Source organism: Dreissena polymorpha, chromosome 15, assembly GCF_020536995.1.
Source record: "Dreissena polymorpha isolate Duluth1 chromosome 15, UMN_Dpol_1.0, whole genome shotgun sequence".
Classification (NCBI taxonomy): Eukaryota; Metazoa; Mollusca; class Bivalvia; order Myida; family Dreissenidae; genus Dreissena; species Dreissena polymorpha.
Window position 1 is genome coordinate 4,215,642 of NC_068369.1, and position 21,829 is coordinate 4,237,470.

At 35.8% G+C, this 21,829-nt stretch overlaps 1 protein-coding gene across 2 annotated transcripts in view; it reads right to left on the reverse strand.

Annotated features, from left to right (window-relative positions):
- Positions 1-21,317, reverse strand: part of LOC127859861 (protein Aster-B-like) — an 86,814-nt gene extending 65,497 nt beyond the window's left edge. For both annotated transcript variants that reach the window (XR_008039497.1, XM_052397430.1), the window contains exons 1-6: positions 20,853-21,317; positions 17,853-17,945; positions 15,708-16,071; positions 13,530-13,617; positions 4,498-4,601; positions 1,973-2,149 (exon numbers count right to left, since the gene is read on the reverse strand). Coding sequence is in view for 1 of the 2 variants with exons in the window: in XM_052397430.1 (XP_052253390.1) it covers positions 1,973-2,149; positions 4,498-4,601; positions 13,530-13,617; positions 15,708-16,071; positions 17,853-17,945; positions 20,853-21,049 (1,023 nt within the window). In the remaining variant the exon portion in view is untranslated. The remainder of the gene's footprint in view (positions 1-1,972; positions 2,150-4,497; positions 4,602-13,529; positions 13,618-15,707; positions 16,072-17,852; positions 17,946-20,852) is intronic.
- Positions 21,318-21,829: the final 512 nt, after the last annotated feature.

Genomic DNA, 21,829 nt, shown 5'->3' on the forward strand with positions numbered 1-21,829 from the left:
GGCAGATGTCCGAACCGGCAAATGTCCGTATACCGATCTAGATCTGTTTGTTGTTTGTTTTTATCATTATTTGTTTTCCTTCGTTAAATTTAATTTATTCTGAAATAAGTTCAATTTATGAGATTTTTTTAACCAAAAAATGGTCCCGAAGTGCCAAGTATGGAGATTTTTGTAGTAACTACATACCAAGCTCTTACATTGTGTTCTAATCCCGAGTTCGTTTTTAGTAAAAACAAATAATAACAACAATATAATTGTTTAAAAAATGCATTTCCTCGCATGCAAATGTTTTATTCAGACATAATTATTAAAATTTTATTTGATATTTTGCATGACTATCATTAAATGCAATGATTTTGTCAACCTTCCCTTTATGGGCTTTTATGAATTCCACCTCTTTTTGCCAACCAGCGAGTGGAGTCTTAATTTTGCAGGTAAGGTCACTTCAATTCCCATTTTCAATGGTCATGTTCCCAAGTGGTAAAAAAGCACTCAAATCATATGCCAATGATCAATACCATTAACACATAAACGTTCTGCGCCTTTTCAATATTTGGCATTTTCATAAAATATTAACGTTTAAAGTTTAGTGGTAACAGTACGGGATTTGTCTTGCGACACACAGGGTTATTGAATGGAATGTTTAATGTATTTTTACGCTTCAACGTACTAAAATGAGATATGCGAAAAGCGATAGCTTTAAAAGGCGTCAATATAATTAAACAAGAGCTGTCAGAGGACAGCGCGCTCGACTATTCGAGTGCTTGACAGTATAACGTAAGCCATGATGGGAAAATTGTTCATATTCAAAAATTAATTCGACGATCTTTCGAAAAAAACAAAAAAAAAAATTGGGGGGGGGTAGGGGGGGTTGAGAGGGGGGTATAATGTGGGGTGTGGTCATTTATTAGACGATCTTTAAAAAATAAAAAGGAAGAAAAATATATAAAAAATTGGGGGGGTAGGGGGGAAGGGGGGTTTAGAGGGGGGAATAAGATATATAGATCTTTCAAAAAATAAAAAAAGGAAAAAATAAAAATTGGGGGGGGGTGGGGGGGGCAGGGATTCTGGGTTGGGGGGTGGAATCCATTGTGGTATTCAGGTAAGTGTTGTTTTGTCAAAGTATTAATAAAATCTGATCATAAATAAAGAAGTTATGGCAATTTAAGCAAAATGTTCAATTATCTAAGTATATGTATAAAAGGGGCCATAATTCTGTCAAAATGCTTGATACAGTTGTGTGCTCTTGTTTATAGGTTGGGGTAATGTTGGTAAACAAGCATGCAAAATATGAAAGCAATATGTCAAGGGACAATGAAAATAATTGGGGTAGTACGAAAAATTTAACATTTGCACACTAACGGAAACGGAAACGCCGACGCCGATGTGAGTAGGATAGCTCCACTATATATATTTCATATATAATAGTCGAGCTAAAAATGAAATATTTGTGCAATTTAAGCATATATATACGTTGATATTATCAGCGACACTGTATAATTTTCTCTCTGGCGTATATTGTATCATCTTATTATGTCACATCCGGCTAAGGGACACAACTCTTGCACCAGTAAATGCGAGTAACTGAAAGGGTCTATTGCACTGCTTTGATACATGTTTTTTTACCTTTGACCTTGAAGGATGACCTTGACCTTGACATTTCACAATTCAAAATGCGCAGCTCCATGAGATACAAATGCATGCCAAATATCAAATTGCTATGTGAAGGGACATAGAAGTTATGAGCATTTTTTGAAACCTGATCGCAAAACCTAAACGCAAAGTGTGACAGAAGGATGGACAGATGGACAGACGGACGGTCCGATCACTATATGCCCTCATTTGAGGGCATAAAAACGACAACAAAGGGCAATCATTCCTATAACATGATAATTATTCCTTGATATTGATTTTAAATACCAACATAAAAACTAATTATTTTTAGAAAAAATATATACCAAAAATAAAGTACCTGATCCAGTAGCACATTCTGCCACATCCTGAACAGCATCATGAAGGTCTTGTCACGGGCCGTGAACGATGTGAAGAAGTACCGGTCCCGGTCAGTGCTCACCTGCACTGCATTGGGGATCACTCGGGCAGTCTTCTCCTTAGTAATTGCAGTCACCTCTCGTAGTGGTATTGTCACCTGGAAAGTGTGGATTAACCCCTTTAACCTTTAGATGCGCATTTTGACCTGTTTGTAGTCCATTTGAAATTCATAGTCAAACAAGCGATGTGTTTGTGAAACACTATGTCCCCATATATTTGACCTTTGACCTTGAAGGATGACTTTGACCTTTTAACACTAAAAATGTGCAGTTCCATGAGTTACACATGCATCCTAAATATCAAGTTGCCATCTTTAATATTGCAAAAGTGAACATTAAATGAGCAATTTTGACCAATATGTTTGATCTTTGACCTTGAAGGATGACCTTGACCTTTCACCACTCAAAATGTGCAGCTCCATAAGATACACATGCATGCCAAATATGAAGTTGCTATCTTCAATATTGCAAAAATTATGTCAAATGTTAAAGTTGGGGCAAACAAACACACCAACAGACAGGGCAAAGACAATATGTCCCCCACTATAGTGGGTGGGGGACATAATATAAACCTTTCTTTATAGATTCAAGTTTTAAAGGCTTCATTTCCAACCCTAAAGTACTGATGAGCAGCAAACAGCAGCAAACCTGAACAGCCTGTGAGTTACTTTAAGAAGTCTCAGGGATTTGTTTTCTGTTTTGATTATGTTGAGCTGTGTTGTAAACAAGGTTTTATATAAATCGAATTGTGTGTCTAGTCAATTAAAAAGAGCTTGGACATATGTTTTTTGACAACATCTCACTTTTATGAAATTTTTAACCTGATGTTTGACCTTACCCAATAAAGCAAAGCGTATAAAAACAAGAAAATTATTTGTATGCATTTCAAGTTGAAAAACTATATCAGAATAAAGTTAGAGCTTAGTTCCTTTATCTATTATGTATAACCTGAAAAACCTTAATTTTTTACCAACGACCCAATTTTTTCCCACTCAAATCAGACAATTCAACTGTTATGATTGGTTCAATCTGGTATTGGTCATGTTTTTTTTCCATATTGGCTTATATTTGAGATTAATTGGAGGGATTCAGGCTGTAATTATCCGACTTGCTAACTAGTGAGATCCTTGTCCAATTGTATAATGTCAATTAATAATTCCCTGAACAATACAATGTACCACGTCAATTAATAATATCCTGAACAATATCAACAATTTGATGTCAAGTACATGCATGTAAACAATACAAGAAGAATTACATGAGAATCAATATTCTTTCATCCCTAATTCTGATACACCAGCTGATACAAAGACATGTAACGTTTGAAAGGTACAGCTGTATATTTATATTTTTTTTGCAGCAGTTACAACAGAAGTGCACAGAGACATTGATTTGTTATATCCCTTTGCATGCTGGGAAATTTATCATCTGCTAAAATGTCGTCTGCTGAATTTCTAAAATTAGCATTTTATTTGATTTTTTTGAAAGAATACTATCAGAATAGCAAACAGTTTGGATCCTGATGAGACGCCACGTTCTGTGGCGTCTCATCTGGATCCAAACTGTTTGCAAAGGCCTTCAAAATTCGGTTCCAGCACTGAAAGAGCTAGTCTCCTGTACATGAGCATCTGCTCCCTGATATATCAGTGACATTTGCGTCACACAGAGCTACATGTACAGGAGGGAATGGCAGTCTTATAGATGTCCAATAGATATAAATAAGTCTAAATGAAATTCATAATAGAACACTTTATTTTGTCACTTTGGAATAAGACATCAAACTTATAATGGACATCATTTTTGAAATTGTTCATTGAATGTTTTGAATGTTGTTTTTTTTTGGTGTGGGAGGGGGGAGATAATAATCTGTCCATATTTTTATTATAATAAGTACTTTTTCATGACTTGTTCATTAACAATGACTATATATTTTATCATTTTAACTGTATTTTTAGACTGTGTTCATGCATTGAAGTAAAATCAATTTCAATGATGCGTCTATATATGAAAGTGTCTAATTTTACATACATTTTGCCAAAATAAACAAGTACCACAGGCAAAACTGCATATAATAAATTGTTTAAAAACACAGTTAATTCTAAAAATGGTGTCTTATTCTAGCAACACATAATTGTGTATGATACCTTTTAAACAGAAACAATAGCATTGTTGTTTTACAAACAAAATTATCTAATATACTTTTTGTCACCATTGCATTTTGCAGTTCTTAGTAGGGGGCCATTCCCTCAAAATTAAAGGGGACAAAAATAATCTATTTTTGTGTGAAAACGTTTCATAGCATTGAACAATCAAGATCAATTAAGATCAAGCAAAATGGAAAGGAAAGCTTAGCTGATAAATACTACTCTAACAACATCTAGTGGGACTTAAAATAAACCATTGAAACCTGAAAGATTAAACTGGATTCCATTTCTGAGATACTCACAACTGTCTCCCATCGAAATATGTTGGCATAGAAACAGATGCAATTCTGTGTTAGGAACATCCGACCATGGACTAGTATCTCCTTCTGTAGGGCACACGAGTAATCTACAATAAACAACAATTCTTAACCCTTTGCATGCTGGGAAATTTGTGGTCTGCTAAAATGATGTATGCTGACTTTCTAAAATTATTATTTTCTTCGATTTTTTTTTCAAATAATACTATCAGAAAAGCAAACAGTTTGGATCCTGATAAGACGCCACATTCTGTGTCGTCTCATCTGGATCCAAACTGTTTGCAAAGGCCTTAAAAATTCGGTTCCAGCACTGAAAGAGTTAATAACATAAGAACACCAAAATCGTTTGTTAGTATGCACTGGATCCAGCCCTTGTAATATCTTTAGCTTCATAATTTTCTAACTACATCTAAGTAATACCTTATAGGTAAAAGATGCAGAATGAGTCCAGAAAATTGAGCCCCTTCTTAGCCATAAACATTCCATTTATATATTCTTACTTACATTCAAAGGAACCTACATGTTGAATGGTTGGGCAAGTGCTTATGATTTTATCACTAAAATGTGTGTATAGCAAATCCCATATGTTTATGTTTACAACAACTTCTTCCAAGGCAGTGTTCAGAACAACAATCAAAAGTTGCATATAGAGTGCATTAAGACCATGCATTTGATGTTTAAGTGTTTCACTTAATTGGTAAAGTCCAGCTTTTTGATCGCATAAAACAAGTAACATAAATGTTGGTTGTAACCTGTGTGTATACCCAGAACATACACATATATGTTAAATGTTCAGATGATCAATGATTAACCCTTTACCACTTAGATATGTATTTTCACGCATGTATAGTCCCTTAGAAAGTTACATTTAATTAAAGACCTTTCTTACTAATTTCAAGTTTAAAAGGCTTCAATTACAACCCTTAGATACTGATGAGCATTAAACAGCAAAAAAACTGAACAGCCTGCGAGTTCTGGTTTTGTGCTGTTTGCACATAGCCATTTTCATTGGGAAAGGGTTACACTACAAAAGAATAATGAAATCATGCAAACTACTTTAAATGAACAAGTAGTAGCATGTATTCATTACTGCATCATCATGCAGAAAATATTCTAGCTATCAAAACAACTAATTGAAAACTTAAGTAGCTGAATATTGACCTTATTGTAAATTACAACGATGAGTGATTGCTCTTATCTTAGCATTATACAATATCGAGTTACTAAGATTGCAAACAATACATACATTATATTACAATAAAATATAAGGCTTTAAAGTGTTTATAGGTCAGTGTGCTGAGAAAGTACAAGTGATCAAAATACACCATTTAATCTAGCAACATGGAAAGACTTATAGGTCTTAACACTAATAAATATCGGTCGGTTTCAATTTTTAAGCAATATTCTTAAAATCATTCAGGTGCTGGGAAACGGAACTAATAAACAATCTTTTCAAGCAATTTACATGTGTGGCATACATTGTTTCTCCAATACAAACCCAATAAAGGCTCTCACACAGTTATAAGTAAACCACCTTCAATAACAGTATGTCTGTTTCTGGTTCATAAGTTGTGACAAGTATTACATAACATTGTTATCTTAATAAACTCTTTAAAAAACAAGACAATTGCCAAGCAATATGGTCCCCTACCCGTGAAACTCCACCATTTTCAGCAATATTTCTAGTCTATTTGTTGCCATAGCAACCAGAATAATTGACGTAGGAACAAAATGAAATGACATGCATAATCTCTATATTGCCAATAATCCATGTTTCAAGTTTAATGAAACAATATGAAGAACTTTTAAAGTTATTACAGGATCCACCATTTTCTGCAATATTTCTAGTCTATTTGTTGCCATAGCAACCAGAATTCTTGATGTAGGAACAAAATGAAATGACATGCATAATCTCCATATTGCCATCTGTCCATGTTTCAAGTTTCATGAAAAAATATGAAGAATTTTTAAAGTTATTACAGGATCCAGAAGAGTGTGACAGACTGACTGACCAACAGACAGAGCGCAAACCAGAAGTCCCTTCTGGTTTCACCGGTAGGGGACAAAAACACTATACACTGTGTGAAGTAAACATTCAAACACAAATAACCTCCATAGGCATCAGGCTTCAGCATACTTAACAAGTATTATGAAAAATTTACAGAAGAATTATTTTTCTACCAGTTTCAATACCTTTTTAGCATTTTGATGCGTTTGCTTGAAGAAAGAATTTATGCGAAACGTTCATTTATTTTTCCTACAGACAGCAGGGTCCTGCTTAATATTCCAATGTGAATCCATGAAATATATATTTTATGTAAATCATAGCCTAATCATCATCTTAGTACGGTTATTTGTGTACTGCTTTATGAATCCATTCCATGTTAGAAACTTTTTTCCAAATTTGTCAATTTCATAATACCTGGAAAAATAAACAGCTGTGCCCCAGCTAGAATTTGAAAAGAGCAAGGTGTCAGAATTGCACATGATCATGCGCGGTCAGTTTATCCCTGTGGAATATTTGGGATGTGTTATGTGATGTAACATGTATTTCCATTGAATATACAATGTAGCTAACAATGAAACTAAAGAAACTGTATCAGGATAGAAATTCTTGTTCTTATCCGTTACTTGTATGACACAACACCAACTATACACATTTCATTTTTTAAACTGGGACAAGCACCCTGGAACAGTCAATTTTAAGAATTGAGGGTTTGCAGCGGTTTGCAGCGGGCTAGCCAAACTTAAACTTACCCAAGATTTAAACATTAACCAAACAAGACTTAAACTTTCTCAATATAATTTTACCAAGACAGAAACATGAATGTCAAAACATAACATGTTATCGAATACTACACACATAGGTATAGCATCATACGGAGTGCTACAGCTCGGCCTAAATGGAAAGGCGCCCCACCCTGCCCTTTCGAGGTACCGCCATGCCCTTTAATTTATAAAAAAAAATTATTATTATTCATAAATCTTTTATTACATAGTAATAAACTTATTCCTCATTGTAGACCTTTTATTTGAATGGTTTAATTATAATGGGAATAATATATTCTAACAATTTTTAATAACATATAAATTAAAATGCAACAGGGAGCAGTCCATCTTTTATTACATAAACTTATTCCTCATTGTAGACCTTTTATTTGAATGGTTTAATTATAATGGGGATAATATATTCTAACAATTATTAATAACATATAAATTAATATGCAACAGGGAGCAGTCCAGATACCCCCATGTGCTGCCCCCATTCTCATAGGCGACTTCGAACATCAGTTTCTTGTTGGTTATTTTTCAGTTCCGGCAATAACAATCGGCATGTTATGTTAAGACATTTTTGGTTTAAATCTCTCATTCATCTTGATGCTAAAGCCCGATACTGTGAGGTAGGAAGTTGATCCGTTAACTGCATCAATGATCATACGTGTGAAATGTCGTTAACCATTAACACTTGAGTAAGGCCTGTCACTTGAACTGTCACTTTAACATCAATTGACTGCAATTAATACACAGCCTGCCGTAAGGCCGAAAGACTAATGGTTTTTACAAACAACATTCCAAAATGCATTGAGTTTTATTTTTGCGTAAATAAATTGTCGCAAATTTGCAGAATGTTGTTCTATCCTTGAACTCCAACAGTCATTATCATGGCTAATAATCGATTGAACTTTGCATTTCAAACTACAAAATCTTCATGTACAGTTCAGAATTCCGGAACTTGATTTAATCATGTTCAGATGGAAAACCCTCGTCTTGATTGGACGTCAATTGCATCATTACTTTAAATAGCAACATTACCGGATGTTTACTCGACAGGTTAGAAAAATTATAACCGCATGTGTTCATGCTATTCTGTAATACTTAAAATGTCATTTTAAGCATTTAAATAGCAAAATTAATCGTGCATCGTAAAAACACGTATATATCAGGTAGAGAGTATTATGCCACACGGTGAAGGCTTTAGTTGATCCACTTAGCAGGTATTTAGATGTTAAAAACAAGGTAAATTTTTGTTTCATTTGTTTCTTTGAAAACACCAAATCGGATATCTCGAACTCTCGTTATCTCGATATTTTTTCTTGTTCCCGCCGACTTTGAGAAAACGAGAATGGACTGTATTATAACATTTTTGTATTTAAATTCTTTTAGATTAAAATCATATTTCCTAAAAGAATGTTGAAATTAATGTTGTATTTTGGATTGATATGTGGGTCGTAGAAAGAGTTTGTTAACTTGTTTATGAAGTATTCTGTGCATACTGGAAAATAATTGTTGTATGCCAAGATTGTTTCTTTTTCTTTGTATCAGGGTTTTCATTAGGAGGCGGCCGGCGGCCGATTTGACCGCCTCAAATGTTATTAAGGCCGGCTCAAATTTGGAAAGAAAATTTTTAAAAAAACATCGGCAAATTTTCACGACGATGACGAGATATTTAGTATTCGTTAATATACTAACTGTTTGAAACGGAAGTAAACAACCTTAACCGATATATGTTAACTGCTTCCTCATTGGTCGTATCGATATAATTGTCAAATCGCGGAGCGGGTAACGGGACTGTACGGCTTTGATTCAAGGTCACAAACTGTGACAAAGTCAACAATTGGATATGTCAAAAAAAAAGAAAAATAAACGACTTTTTCGTTTGTGTTTCGAGTAAGAACGATAGTTCGCTGTTGAAGTTATCTTGTTCCAGTTTTGTTAACGTTTATCATTTACCGGCACCTCCGGATAAATGCACTTTCCTGCTACACTTACGTTTCGTTTTTTATTCGGTTTTCGACAGATTTCGTTGATGTTTGGTTTCTCCGCGGAGTTTTGATCCTCCGAGCGGAAAGTGGATTTATGTGTTACCACATTTTACAGGAGGGTGAGTCTTTCATTAGGATAAATGAAACTCTCGAGCCCCAAACTCTCCTGATTTTTTCATCATAAAGGACGGACTTAAATGCCTTAAATGCTAAATATATTGAATGGCACTGCAATGTTAAGCTATGTCCAAATTTGTATTTGAAAAAAATGGCCCAAAGAAGCGTCCTCAGCAAAATATTTAAATCCTAAGATTGCATCAGCTGGGGCAACCTATGCCCGATTTTTTTCCAAAAAAATGCCTACGTTAATCAAATAAAAACAATTATTCTCATGTCAACAGGCACACAATCTTTATAAACTGAATAATCAATTATTTCAGAAAAAGACAGTCATTGTGTACTCTTAACACAGTATTACTTGTATGTTCAGGTATTTGCCCATAAAATACTTCAGTATTATTGTTTTAATTATTGTGATGTTTATCAGCCTTTATTTTTCTTAAGGTAACTTACTCCTTTGGTAATATTATTTGAATTGCTAGTCACATACTCTTGATAAAATGGGATCGTGTTAAGTAGAGGTTAATTATATTGAATGTTTTTGTTTGACAGGTGATAAAGATGTTTACAGTTTGTACTGTTTCTTCTTATTTGCAATAACTACTTGTGGACTAGTCATATAAATTGATTTAGTTATATATTTTGAAATGTCATTGTCATTATTGGAAGTTACAACTTATTAAAATGTTAAAATTTCCAGTGTTTGTTTAAGTCAGATTTTCATTAATACTGTAAAGAATACATGTTATGTACTGCACAGAAATTATACATTAAGCTAGGGCCCGGGCCCTTCGCCCCCGACGGGGACATTCCACCTCAGACCCATGCATCTACATGAAAATTTAAAGAAATAGATTGTGATATTTGCTAGCCAAAGTATTTTTTTTTCTGTTTTGAATCTCTTAAAAATACAGGTGTCTTAAAGCTCAGGAGAAGAGATTTCTTTGTTTCAAATAAGCTAAATTGCAGGTGCTTCCGGGGGCCTCTGGCCCCCTGAACCCCTGTCCAGGGTGTGCCCTGAACCCGCCGTGGGCCCTATCGGCACCCAGATTTTATTTTCAGGATTTCAAATTTGGGACATTGACACCCCTGAGAGTTGATGTAACCTGAGGACTTAACAATTCACATTAATATCCTCTATTTTAACTGAGGAAAATCATGTAAAATATGTGCCAAAAATCGCTCAGAAGCCACGATTTGGCACCTTTATTTCAAAACATTTCCGGGGAGGCATGCCCCCGGACTACCCTAGCAGGTTGGCCTCCTCAAATAACTCAAAAGCCTGCTACAAAGAATCCTAATGAAAACCCTGTTGTATGTTTCAGTAATTTACCACATACATGTCTTAACATATGTAAAATAAAAGAATAACACGGAATGTTTGGACTTGGTAACTGGCGTCTTTTAGAAGACAGCATAGCCCACATGCTCAAAAATGCCCTCTTGACAAAATTCTGCGCGTCAAAAGTGCCTTTTTGACAAAATTCTGCGCGTCAAAAGTGCCCTTTTGACAAAATTCTGCGCGTCAAAAGTGCCCTTTTGACAAAATAGCCCCCCCTGCCCTTTGCAAATCCTATCTGTTGCACTGGTCACTAAGTATAGGAAATCTATTTAAATGCTTACATAATAAGATTAACAAGATGCGTTTGTGAAACACAATGTCCCCCTATATGATGTTTGACATTGTAGGATGACCTTGACCTTGTGAAGGATGACCTTGACCTTGACCTTTCACCACTCAAAATGTGTGGCTCCATGAGATACACATGCATGCCAAATATCAAGTTGCTATCTTCAATATTGCAAAAGTATTCATAAAATAAGCGATTTGGGCCACATATATTTGACCTCTGACCTTGAAGGATGACCTTGACCTTTTACCACTCAAAATGAACAGCTCCATGAGATGCACATGCATGCCAAATAACAAGTTGCTATCTTCAATATTGCAAAAGTATTCATAAAATGAGCGATTTTGGCAACATATAATTGACCTCTGACCTTGAAGGATGACCTTGACCTTGACCTTTCACCACTCAAAATGTGCAGCTCCATGAGATACACATGCATGCCAAATATCAAGTTGCTATCTTCAATATTGCAAAAGTATTCATAAAATGAGCGATTTTGGCCACATATATTTGACCTCTGACCTTGAAGGATGACCTTGACCTTTCACCACTCAAAATGTGCAGCTTCATGAGATACACATGCATGCCAAATATGAAGTTGCTATCTTCAATATAGCAAAAGTTATTGCAAAATGTTAAAGTTGGCGCAAACAGACAGACAGACCAACAGACCAACAGACAGGGCAAAAACAATATGTCCCCCACTACTATAGTGGGGGACATAAAAAGGATTACCGGTAGTATACAAAGAAATATGGTTCATCAATCAAATATATAAAAATCAAGTTAGCAAACCACTGTTTCAATTATTAATAAATCTAAAACCCACTATAAAAATTAAGATAATTGTTTGAAAGTTCAAACTAGAGCTTCGTCACAGAAGTGACGAATACCCCCACATGCCGCATTTACACAGAATATTTTGCATGTTGTCTTAACAAAAAAGCGAACACCATGCTCAATGTTTAAAACGCATTAAGTGACCCCCTGACCTAGTTTTTGATCCGGATGTCCCATGTTCGAACTTGACCTACACATCATCTAGATACAACTTCTGACCAAGTGTGGTGAAGATCAGATGATAACTACTTCAATTAGAGAGCGGACACTATGCTGAATGTTTAAAACGTACTAAGTGACACGTGACCTAGTTTTTGATCTGTCATGGCCATGTTTGAACTTGGCCTTTAGATCATCTAGATACAACTTCTGACCAAGTATGGTACAGCTCAGATGAAAACAACTTGAATTAGAGAGCGGACACCATGCTCAATGTTTAAAACACACTAAGTGACCCCGTGACCTAGTTTTTGACCCGACATGACACATATTCCAACTTGACCTAGACATCATCCAGACACAATGTCTGACCAAGTTTGGTGAAGATCGGATGAAAACAACTTGAATTAGAGAGTGGACACTTTATACGGACCGACGGACAGACCGACCGACAAGCTCACTCCTATATACCCCCTAAACTTCGTTTGTGGGGGTATAATAAAATGTGCTTAATAATTATTAGAGCAGATCATAAAAACAGCATGTTGGGGGTCCACAGGTTAGAGTGGGATCTTGTAGGATTATGTGCCAAGATGTTTAGGCCTGGCTGGAGCACTGAATTCACAAAACTTTGTTCTAAACTGACGTGTAACTATAATCTTAAAACTAAAGAGACAGATAACATGAAGCATTATATAGACCTTAACCGATGGTATCTTGTACTTATTAAAAACCTTTATATTACTTTGACAATCAGGAGTGCGATTTAAGAACCACCAAAGGTAAGGAAAATGCCCTAACCCCCTTACAGGATTTAGTTAAACTCTTCATTTTTTATAGATCCAGCAAATCTAATAACTATTTGTAAAATAAATTTGACATTGAAAGGAAGGAAATCAGTTGAAAGGAGGAAAAATTACACTCCTGATAATGTAAGGTTGTCCTGAAAAAAATGGTCTTTCAAACGCTCTCTGATCGCTGTGGCATAGTGGATATGGTGTCCGCCTAGCGACCGGGAGGTCATGGGTTCGATCCCCAACATGGGATCGTTCTTTAGATCTCTCTCAAAGACACCAAGTACTGGTTCTAGTCCCAGGAAACGGACTTGAGTGTTTCAAATAAGCCTTAGGCTTTCAATGCAATCGAGCTAAAATAAATAGGTTTAAACTAAACCCCCTCTGCCATTCAGTAAAATGTTATGGGCACACAATGTGTAGGACAGAAAAGCCATTATAAATACATGCTTTGTTTATTTCTGCCATAATGAATACTATCACATGTAATAATTGATGCATGTAATATTAACAATTGCAGTATTCTAGAACATTGCCGGTTGCAGAATAAATACTGTCATGTTTCTGCTTAGAAGCTAACTGTCACTGTTGTTTTTCCATCAACAAAAGAACACTAGATTTCAAGACATCAAAGCCCAAAATCAACTTTTTTCGACAGATAAGAGCCCAAATTTTCATCCATGGGTTTTTATGGAAAGGATTCCACTCACCAACAATGAGCCTCTCTTCTGAAGGAATGTCTTTGAACTGCTTCTTGAAATCTTCACTGCGAGTCTTGTATGTGGGACTCAGCATCTGCTGTAAACGTCAAGCACATATGAGTCGTGTTCTGAGAAAACTGGGCTTAATGCATGTGCGTAAAGTGTCGTCCCAAATTAGCCTGTGCAGTCTGCACAGGCTAATCAGGGACGACACTTTCCGCTTTTATGACTTTTTTCGTTTAAATGAAGTCTCTTCTTAGCAAAAATCAAATTTAGGCGGAAAGTGTTGTCCCTGATTAGCTTGTGCGGACTGCACAGGCTAATCTGGGACGACACTTTACTCACATGCATTATGCCCAGTTTTCTCAAAACGAGACACATGTATCTAATACGGAAATGTCAGAACTCTGCCAAGAACATATGCCTTGCATGAAACAGTTACTAATCAATACTATATACAAATCGATGGCCTGATTTATCATACTATGTACATTAAATGGTAATTTTGAGTCACACATAATTATGTACACTGTTTCGAAGGATTATTTTACACTTACATAGCACCAACCGATAATTTAAGTGATAAAAAAGTAAAAAGGTTTAATGACGTTAAGAATGATGTTATGCAAAGCATGCATCATTAACAAGATCAAAACGAGTTTATTTATCTTCCATAATAAAACAAGACTATTGTTAAGCAATATTGTCCCCTACCGGCTCCACCATAGTCAGAAATTCCACCATTGTCATTTTTTTTTTATTTGTTGCTATAGCAACCAGAATTTTTGACGTAGGAACACAATGAAATGACGTGCATAATGTCCATATTGCCATCCATCCATGTTTTAAGTTTCATGAAAAACTATAAAGAACTTTTAAAGTTATCGCAGGATCCAGAAAATCACCATTTTCAGTAGTATTTCTAGTCTATTTGTTGCCATAGCAACCACAATTTTTGATGTAGGAACAAAATGAAATGACGTACATAATGCCCATATTGCCTTCTATCCATGTTTTAAGTTTCATGAAAAAATATTAAGAACTTTAAAAGTTATCGCAGGATCCAGAAAAGTGTGACTGACTGACTGACTGACTGACTGACAAACTGACAGACAGAACGCAAACCATAGGTCCCGTCCGGTGAAACCGGTAGGGGACAAAAATGTGTGACAGACTGCAGTGCTCCAGCTAGGATCCAGCTAGGATTTAAAAAGGGCAGGGGGGCTTTTTTGTCAAAAGGGCACTTTCGACGCGCAGAATTTTGTGAAAAGGGCACTTTCGAAGCGCAGAATTTTGTGAAAAGGGCACGTTCGAGGGCGCGGGTGTTTCTGGAATGCTTCCTATTGCATGTTAATTTATATGTTATAAATAATTGTATTATTCCCATTATTATTAAATTATTAAAATATAATGTCTACAATGAGGATTAAAATAATGACAATGAAATAAGAGATTTATGAATTATCATATGTAAAAAAAAAAAAAAAAAAACAATATTTTTTTTTTTTTTTAAGAGGGGGGGGGGGGCAGGGCGGGACTTCGAGGGGGCAGGGCGGAGGTTCGGGAGGGCAGGGCGCGGTGCCCTTCGATTTAGGCCTAGCTGGAGCACTGCAGACTGTAACAGACTGAGCCTTTGAAAACTGAATTGTGCCCGTTTCTTCAAAATAATTGACTTTTATTTTATTTTTTAAACTAAACACAAACATGACTACAATACAACATATTTGCGAAACATGTCTACATCTCCTGCACATGCAGCATCCTTAATTATGCATTTGTTAAGAAACTGGTTGGTAACATTATATGTGAACATCCATGCCTTAGACATTAGCCAGTACTACAAATGAATAAGGCTTATCCTTGTGATATGCATTAACAGTATTTGCAACTGAAACTGGCTGTGTTTTCAACTTCACAATCCATAAAACAGAGACGGCAATCATGTGACAATCAAGATGGCAACGCCCATGCCAAGACAGGTATTTTTCGCCGTTTTTATACATTTCATTACTTGTATTAATTGTTAAAATGATGCTCATTTTCCAGTTATAACAGCATGAAAGTGATAAGCTTGATTATTATAATGATATGGTTTTAATATTGGCTCTATATCTCAACTAAATGCTAATCACTTTCTTGCTGTATTATAACTTCAGAATAAAAGCAATTATGTCAGTTGACACTTACCGTGTACCAAGGAGTATTCTTCTTTTTGTGCACAGCTTTCTTCGCTTCATCCTTTATATCAGAAACAACTTCTAGTGAGGTCGCAGAGCATTTGTTCAGAATGTGGTTCAGGGAATTTTCAAAGCTCTTCTCTCCCAAGTCTAGGCTACCTGTGGATCTGCGGACGGCACCTCTCTGCATGCCACTACTCGTGCTCGCGATGGAGTCGGTCACGCTCGAATCATCGCCAAACACACTGAATGTCACATTTGGCGAGTGTTCGTGATTTGTGAAGCAAATAGTTGGGGAGTCATTACTTACAGATTGAGAGGTTTTGCTCAAGTCTTCAGAGTCTCCTTTGGATTGGCTATGCATGTTGCCACTGCTGCTTGGATTGAAAATATTTAAGAAGCTAATTATGTACATGATCAATTGAGAAGGTATCTGGGAAAACTGTGCTTGATTCATGTGAGGAAAGTGTCCTCCCAGATTAGCCTGTGCAGTCTTGTGAGGAAAGTGTCCTCCCAGATTAGCCTGCGCAGTCAGTACAGGCTTATCTGAGTCTGCACTTCAAGCTTGTATGGAATTCTTTGTTTACAGAAAGTCTCTTTTAAACGAAAATGTAACCTTAGCGGAATTTTTTGTTATCCCCACGCTTTTTGAAAAAAAGGTGGGGATATTGTGGTGATCTCCGCCGTCCGTCCGTCCGTCTGTCCGTCCGTCTGTCCGTCCGTCTGTCCGTCCGTCCTGGCCACTATCTCCTCCTACACTAAAAGCACTAGAACCTTGAAATTTACACACATGGTAGCTATGAGCATATGTGCGACGGTGCACTATTTGGAATTTTGATCTGACCCCTGGGTCAAAAGTTATAGGGGTTGGGGTGGGGCCGCGTCAGAAATTATCACTCATTTTTTTAGGTTATTTTACATTTACTTCTTTATTTCTACACCGATTCACTTCAAATTGATACTGGACCTCACCTATGACAATACGGTCAATCTCAACCATGCATGGCCCCATTCCCAACCCTGGGGCGCCCCGCCCACATAGGCCACACCCACCAAAAATTTCCATTTACTATAATTTTTTCATTTCTACACGGATTCACTTCAAATTGATACTGAACTTTTGTTATGACATTAGGGTCAATCTCAACTATGCATGGCCCCAATCCCAACCCTGGGGCGCCCGCCCACATAGGCCACACCCACCAAAAAAATCCATTTACTATAAAAAAAATTTAGGTTATTTTACATTAACTTCTTCATTTCTACACTGATTCACTTCAAATTGATACTGAACCTCTCTTATGACAAAACGGTCAAACTCAACTATGCATGGCCCCGTTGCCAACCCTGGGGCGCCACGCCCACATAGACCACACCCGCCCAAAATTGCCTTTTACTATAATTTCTTCATTAATACACTGATTCACTTCAAATTGATACTGAACCTCTCTTATGACAATACGGTCAATCTCAACTATGCATGGCCCCATTACCAACCCTGGGGCACCCCGCCCACATAGGCCACACCCTCCCAAAATTGCCTTTTACTATAACTTCTTTATTTTTACACCCATTCACTTCTAATTGATACTGAACTTCTCTTATGACAATACAGTCAATCTCAACTATGCATGGCCCCATGATCAACCCTGGGGCGCCCTTGGGTCAAACATGCGGCGTGGGGATTCGCGTCGGCCTCTGCCGCGCCATTTCTAGTTTCAGATTGGCCTGTGCTAACTGCACAGGCTTATTGGCAATGACACTTAACACACATGCATTTAGCCTGGTTTATACAGAGACTGGCTCACATTTATACATGCATGTACAGTCTTTGTTAAGAAACTTATTATGTTATCATCCATTTAGTCTTGTTGTTTCTTTAATTATTTCTGACCTAAAAACATGTATTACTTTGTGTCTGGCTATTGACTGGCGTCTTAAAATACACAATATCAAGCCAAATATTTAAAAACAGACCTAAAACTGTCCCATATAAACTCAAAGGTTTAATCAATTTCATCTATTTGATCTATACGGTGAGATTGTTTTCTCTAACTCTTATTTGTAAAATGAATAACAAATGAAAAACAAATGCCTCATAAAAACAAAATACAAATATATAAGAAACTTATACAATAATGGTACTATATCTTACCGTTTGTTCAAAATGTGCTCTTCATGTTGATGAATTAAAAGATGACCTTCACTGCCTACTGTGTTCAGAGATTCAAACGACCTTGATTTGGGTCTGAAAAACAGTACATTTTATGGGATAATTTTCAAAATGGCACTGAAACACTTTGGTAGTTGTACGATATCAGGGATTATCAGCATAAACAGATTATGCATAAATTAATTCACATTTGGTTCAACGTGTATTTGTCCAAAGGTATTTTCTTTTTATTTAAAATAAGCTGGTCTTAAAGTATTTTCCTCATGTGAAATAAAAGTAATTGCTGGTAACTTCAGATTACAGATTGTGGGTTAAAATCTAAATGTAAGTATTTTCAGCATGTCAGTTGCATATTTGGCATGACACCTCGGGCTGATAACTCTGCCCACTGATCCTGCGATCATCATGTAGTCCAAACAGCTAAACAAATGGATAAAACAATGATGGATTTAATATACAGTAGGGGAAAAACGGTTTAAAAAACTCTTCAAAGTGCATTAAGATCTAATTTAATTATGAGAAAAAAACATTGATACTGGTATTTAGCACAAATGGAAAATTTCATCAATTTATATACCTGTCAAACACTGGCCACTTATATTTTGTTATATTGCATTTTGTCACTCGCATTCAACTTGAAGCAGATTTTTGCATAGGATTTTGAAAAGAACAATTTTTAAAAATGTTGACACTATAAAAAAAAATTGTCCCAAATGACGACAATAGCAATTGACAGCAAAATAACTTCCAGAATGAGCTAACTTTTAAAAGATTTCACCAACATGCTGCTACAAACAGAGCTGACCAATTTACGATCCTTTCAAAGTTACATGCCATAGCGATTGTAAGCATTTGAAAGATACTAACATGGGTTTATAAAATTGGCCAGCATTATTTGCACTGGAATATTTTTCAACAACAGTATAAGGCTAAGTATCTTGTCTTATGTTTACAATATGAATCCTGGCCTGAAGTATTTTGTTAAGCTTTTGACCTTTTTATGAAGTTATTAATTAAAACATAATGACATATCCTTATTTCAATGAGGAACCCCAATACTTTTTCTTATGTCTATGTTGTTTTTTTATATTAAAACCGTGTAAGGGAATGATTGACTGGCTAGTTATTTCGCAGGAAATTTGTTAGTCCAACTTGTTGACGCTCTCAAATATTAAGGTACTTTTTTTATATTGGTAATATTCGGAGCGTATAATGGGGCAGTCATTCAAAATGTGTTGGACATTTTTCCTTCTTTGCCTATATTGTTGCGCAAGGATTTTGTGCCCAATATTCAAGCCCCGATATCAAACACTTAATATCAACGGATTGCAATAATATTTACATACCTGTGCAGATAATTCATTTCTCGATAATGTTCCATAAAAATTATGTAATGACACTTTGAATTTTGCATGCCTGAGCAAATTATATCAAACCACTATTCAAATTTTCAAAATCTCTTGATTTACTTGCTGTGTAGATATAAATCGATAACACAGCCTCAATGTTAAGCATGTGGAAGAATAAACGGTATAAAATACAGTTTGTGTTTGTCTGTTGTGGTGCAGCGCGTTATATAGTAAACCGATGTTATTATACTTTTCTGGATTTATTACCCCTTGGTTTTTTTCTAAAATGACAATTAAAAAGTTCTGAAATAAATAACATCTTTTATTTTTATACAGTACATAAATAATAGTGATACAGATCGTACAGTATACCGTCCTATGTAACGTATAATGTAAGTACATATGTTACAGGTCGATAATTGAATCATTTATAAATAAAATGTATAAATGCTTGAAATGATTTTGTTTTACTTTACATCACCTAATTTATACAGTTCAGGTCCGTCCGTCAAGTTCATCGTATTCGTAGATGTACGTAGGCGTAGGTAGACATATACAGTATCAGGTAAACTAACATCTATATTTATCTTCACCTGTCCACTCTCCTGGACAATATGAAAATGGCTAAAAACATACATAAACATAAAACAATGTTACTAAAGCAATTTACCTGCAAATATATATTTAAATACTATACATTTAATGAATATCAAGAATGCCGTTCATCGTGCATATACAACATCAACAAGGCATAGCATCAACAATTGATGTTATATACCTACGATTGGTCAGCGCTAGAGGGGAATTAGCATAACAAAGGAGAGTGGACAGGTGGACAGGTGAAGATAAATATAGATGTTAGTTTCCCTGACACTGTATATGTCTGCCTACGCCTACGTACATCTACGAATACGATGAACTTGACAGACGGACCTGAACTGTATAAATAAGTGATGTTAAGTAAAACAAAATCATTTCAAGCATTTATACATTTTATTTATAAGTGATTCAATTATCGACCTGTAACACATAAAACAACACAGACAGAGAGGTGTGAAAAAGACACTCATAAAATGTTGCTGAAACTTAGAAGAGTGAATAAAAACTGCACCATATCTGTTTTGAAAATATGCTTATTAAATCGACAAAGATGAGCATTCTAGATCTACTTAGGTAAAAGTCGGTGTTAAATGCTCATGTTATATAAAATTACGCGTACATGTTACACTGTAATTCCTTTTTCTGATTGATTCATATTTAAATCAGTTTCATGACATGGCGACAGGTGAGCAATTGCTTTGCGATTTAAGCAGAATTTTAACTGAAGAATTTATGCCTTTCTAACTTCAATTCGAAGATATTTGAGATAAAAATGGACTTCTGAGCTAAAACATTATGAGTTAGTCATGTTATTTTGAAATGCAATTTAACGCAAATTGATGTAAACTTTAACTTTCTGGTGTCCAACACATATTGAACTTTTCCCCAATAAGACAATCCAAAGAATTTAGCCCATATAAAAAATATCTCTACATTCTTTGCGTGTCTTATAAATAAGACTAGAAATCTGTCAGTCTGCTGAAAAGAAACGGAGAATTTTTTGGAAATTGTTAAGTTGTATGGAAATACTCACTCATCTGACAGAGGGGGGGAGGACAATCTGAAGAAACTGTTAATTGCTCCAGTCACAGAGCTGACTGCCTTTAATCCATTGCCATTACTGTCATTTAAGTGTTCGATCTCAGAATGTGTCAGTAAATCATTCGTGGTGCGATTGTATCGAAAAATCGTGGTTCTTTTCGGGGTGCTATTTGCGCTTTCTTTATTCATGATAAAATCTATTTACGCAACTGTCATTTCGTAACAACAACTTTCTACACGACCACAGCCACAGGAACGGGAAAATAAACAATGAATTGCAAAACTTCGCGAGTCAAAATGCCAATAGGATTTATCAATATACGTATATTCTATACTTCATACATCTTTATTTTCAAGTAAACATTCAGTTCGTTTATAAATTATTTTTTTGATTCAAGAATACAAATACTTAAATTATTAATTAAAATGCAAAAATGCGAATATTTTATGTCAAAATTGTCATATTAACCGATTAACGGTTACAAACCATTACATACAGAAAATTGACAGCTGGGGACAATAGTTGTTTCTCCACCTTAAGTTCATAAGAATTTTTACGACCTGCTGTCGAATAATCAAAGTGGATGGTACAAGCGCTTCTTGTTACTCTGTTTTAATCCCCGCTCAGTCTTATTAAGATTACGTGCTCACAAGCAACTCGTTTGAATTTAATCGGGTGCCGATTGTCCGGGTCGACAAACTAACCGGGTGCCGTTTGTCTGCCTCAACAAATTTACCGGGTGCCGTTTGTCCGCCTAAACAAATTCACTGGGTGCCGTTTGCCCGCCTCTGCAAAAAAACACTGGGTGCCGATTGTCAGGGTGCCGTTTGTCCTTCAATCGTGTTTTTACCGCCCATTGACCTTTTCATTACCACCTACGACAACACAATAAATAGGGTGGCCCAATAAATACGACGGCAAGTTTATTCAAAACTGGGTGTCGACAAAAGCGAATAAATAAACCAAAC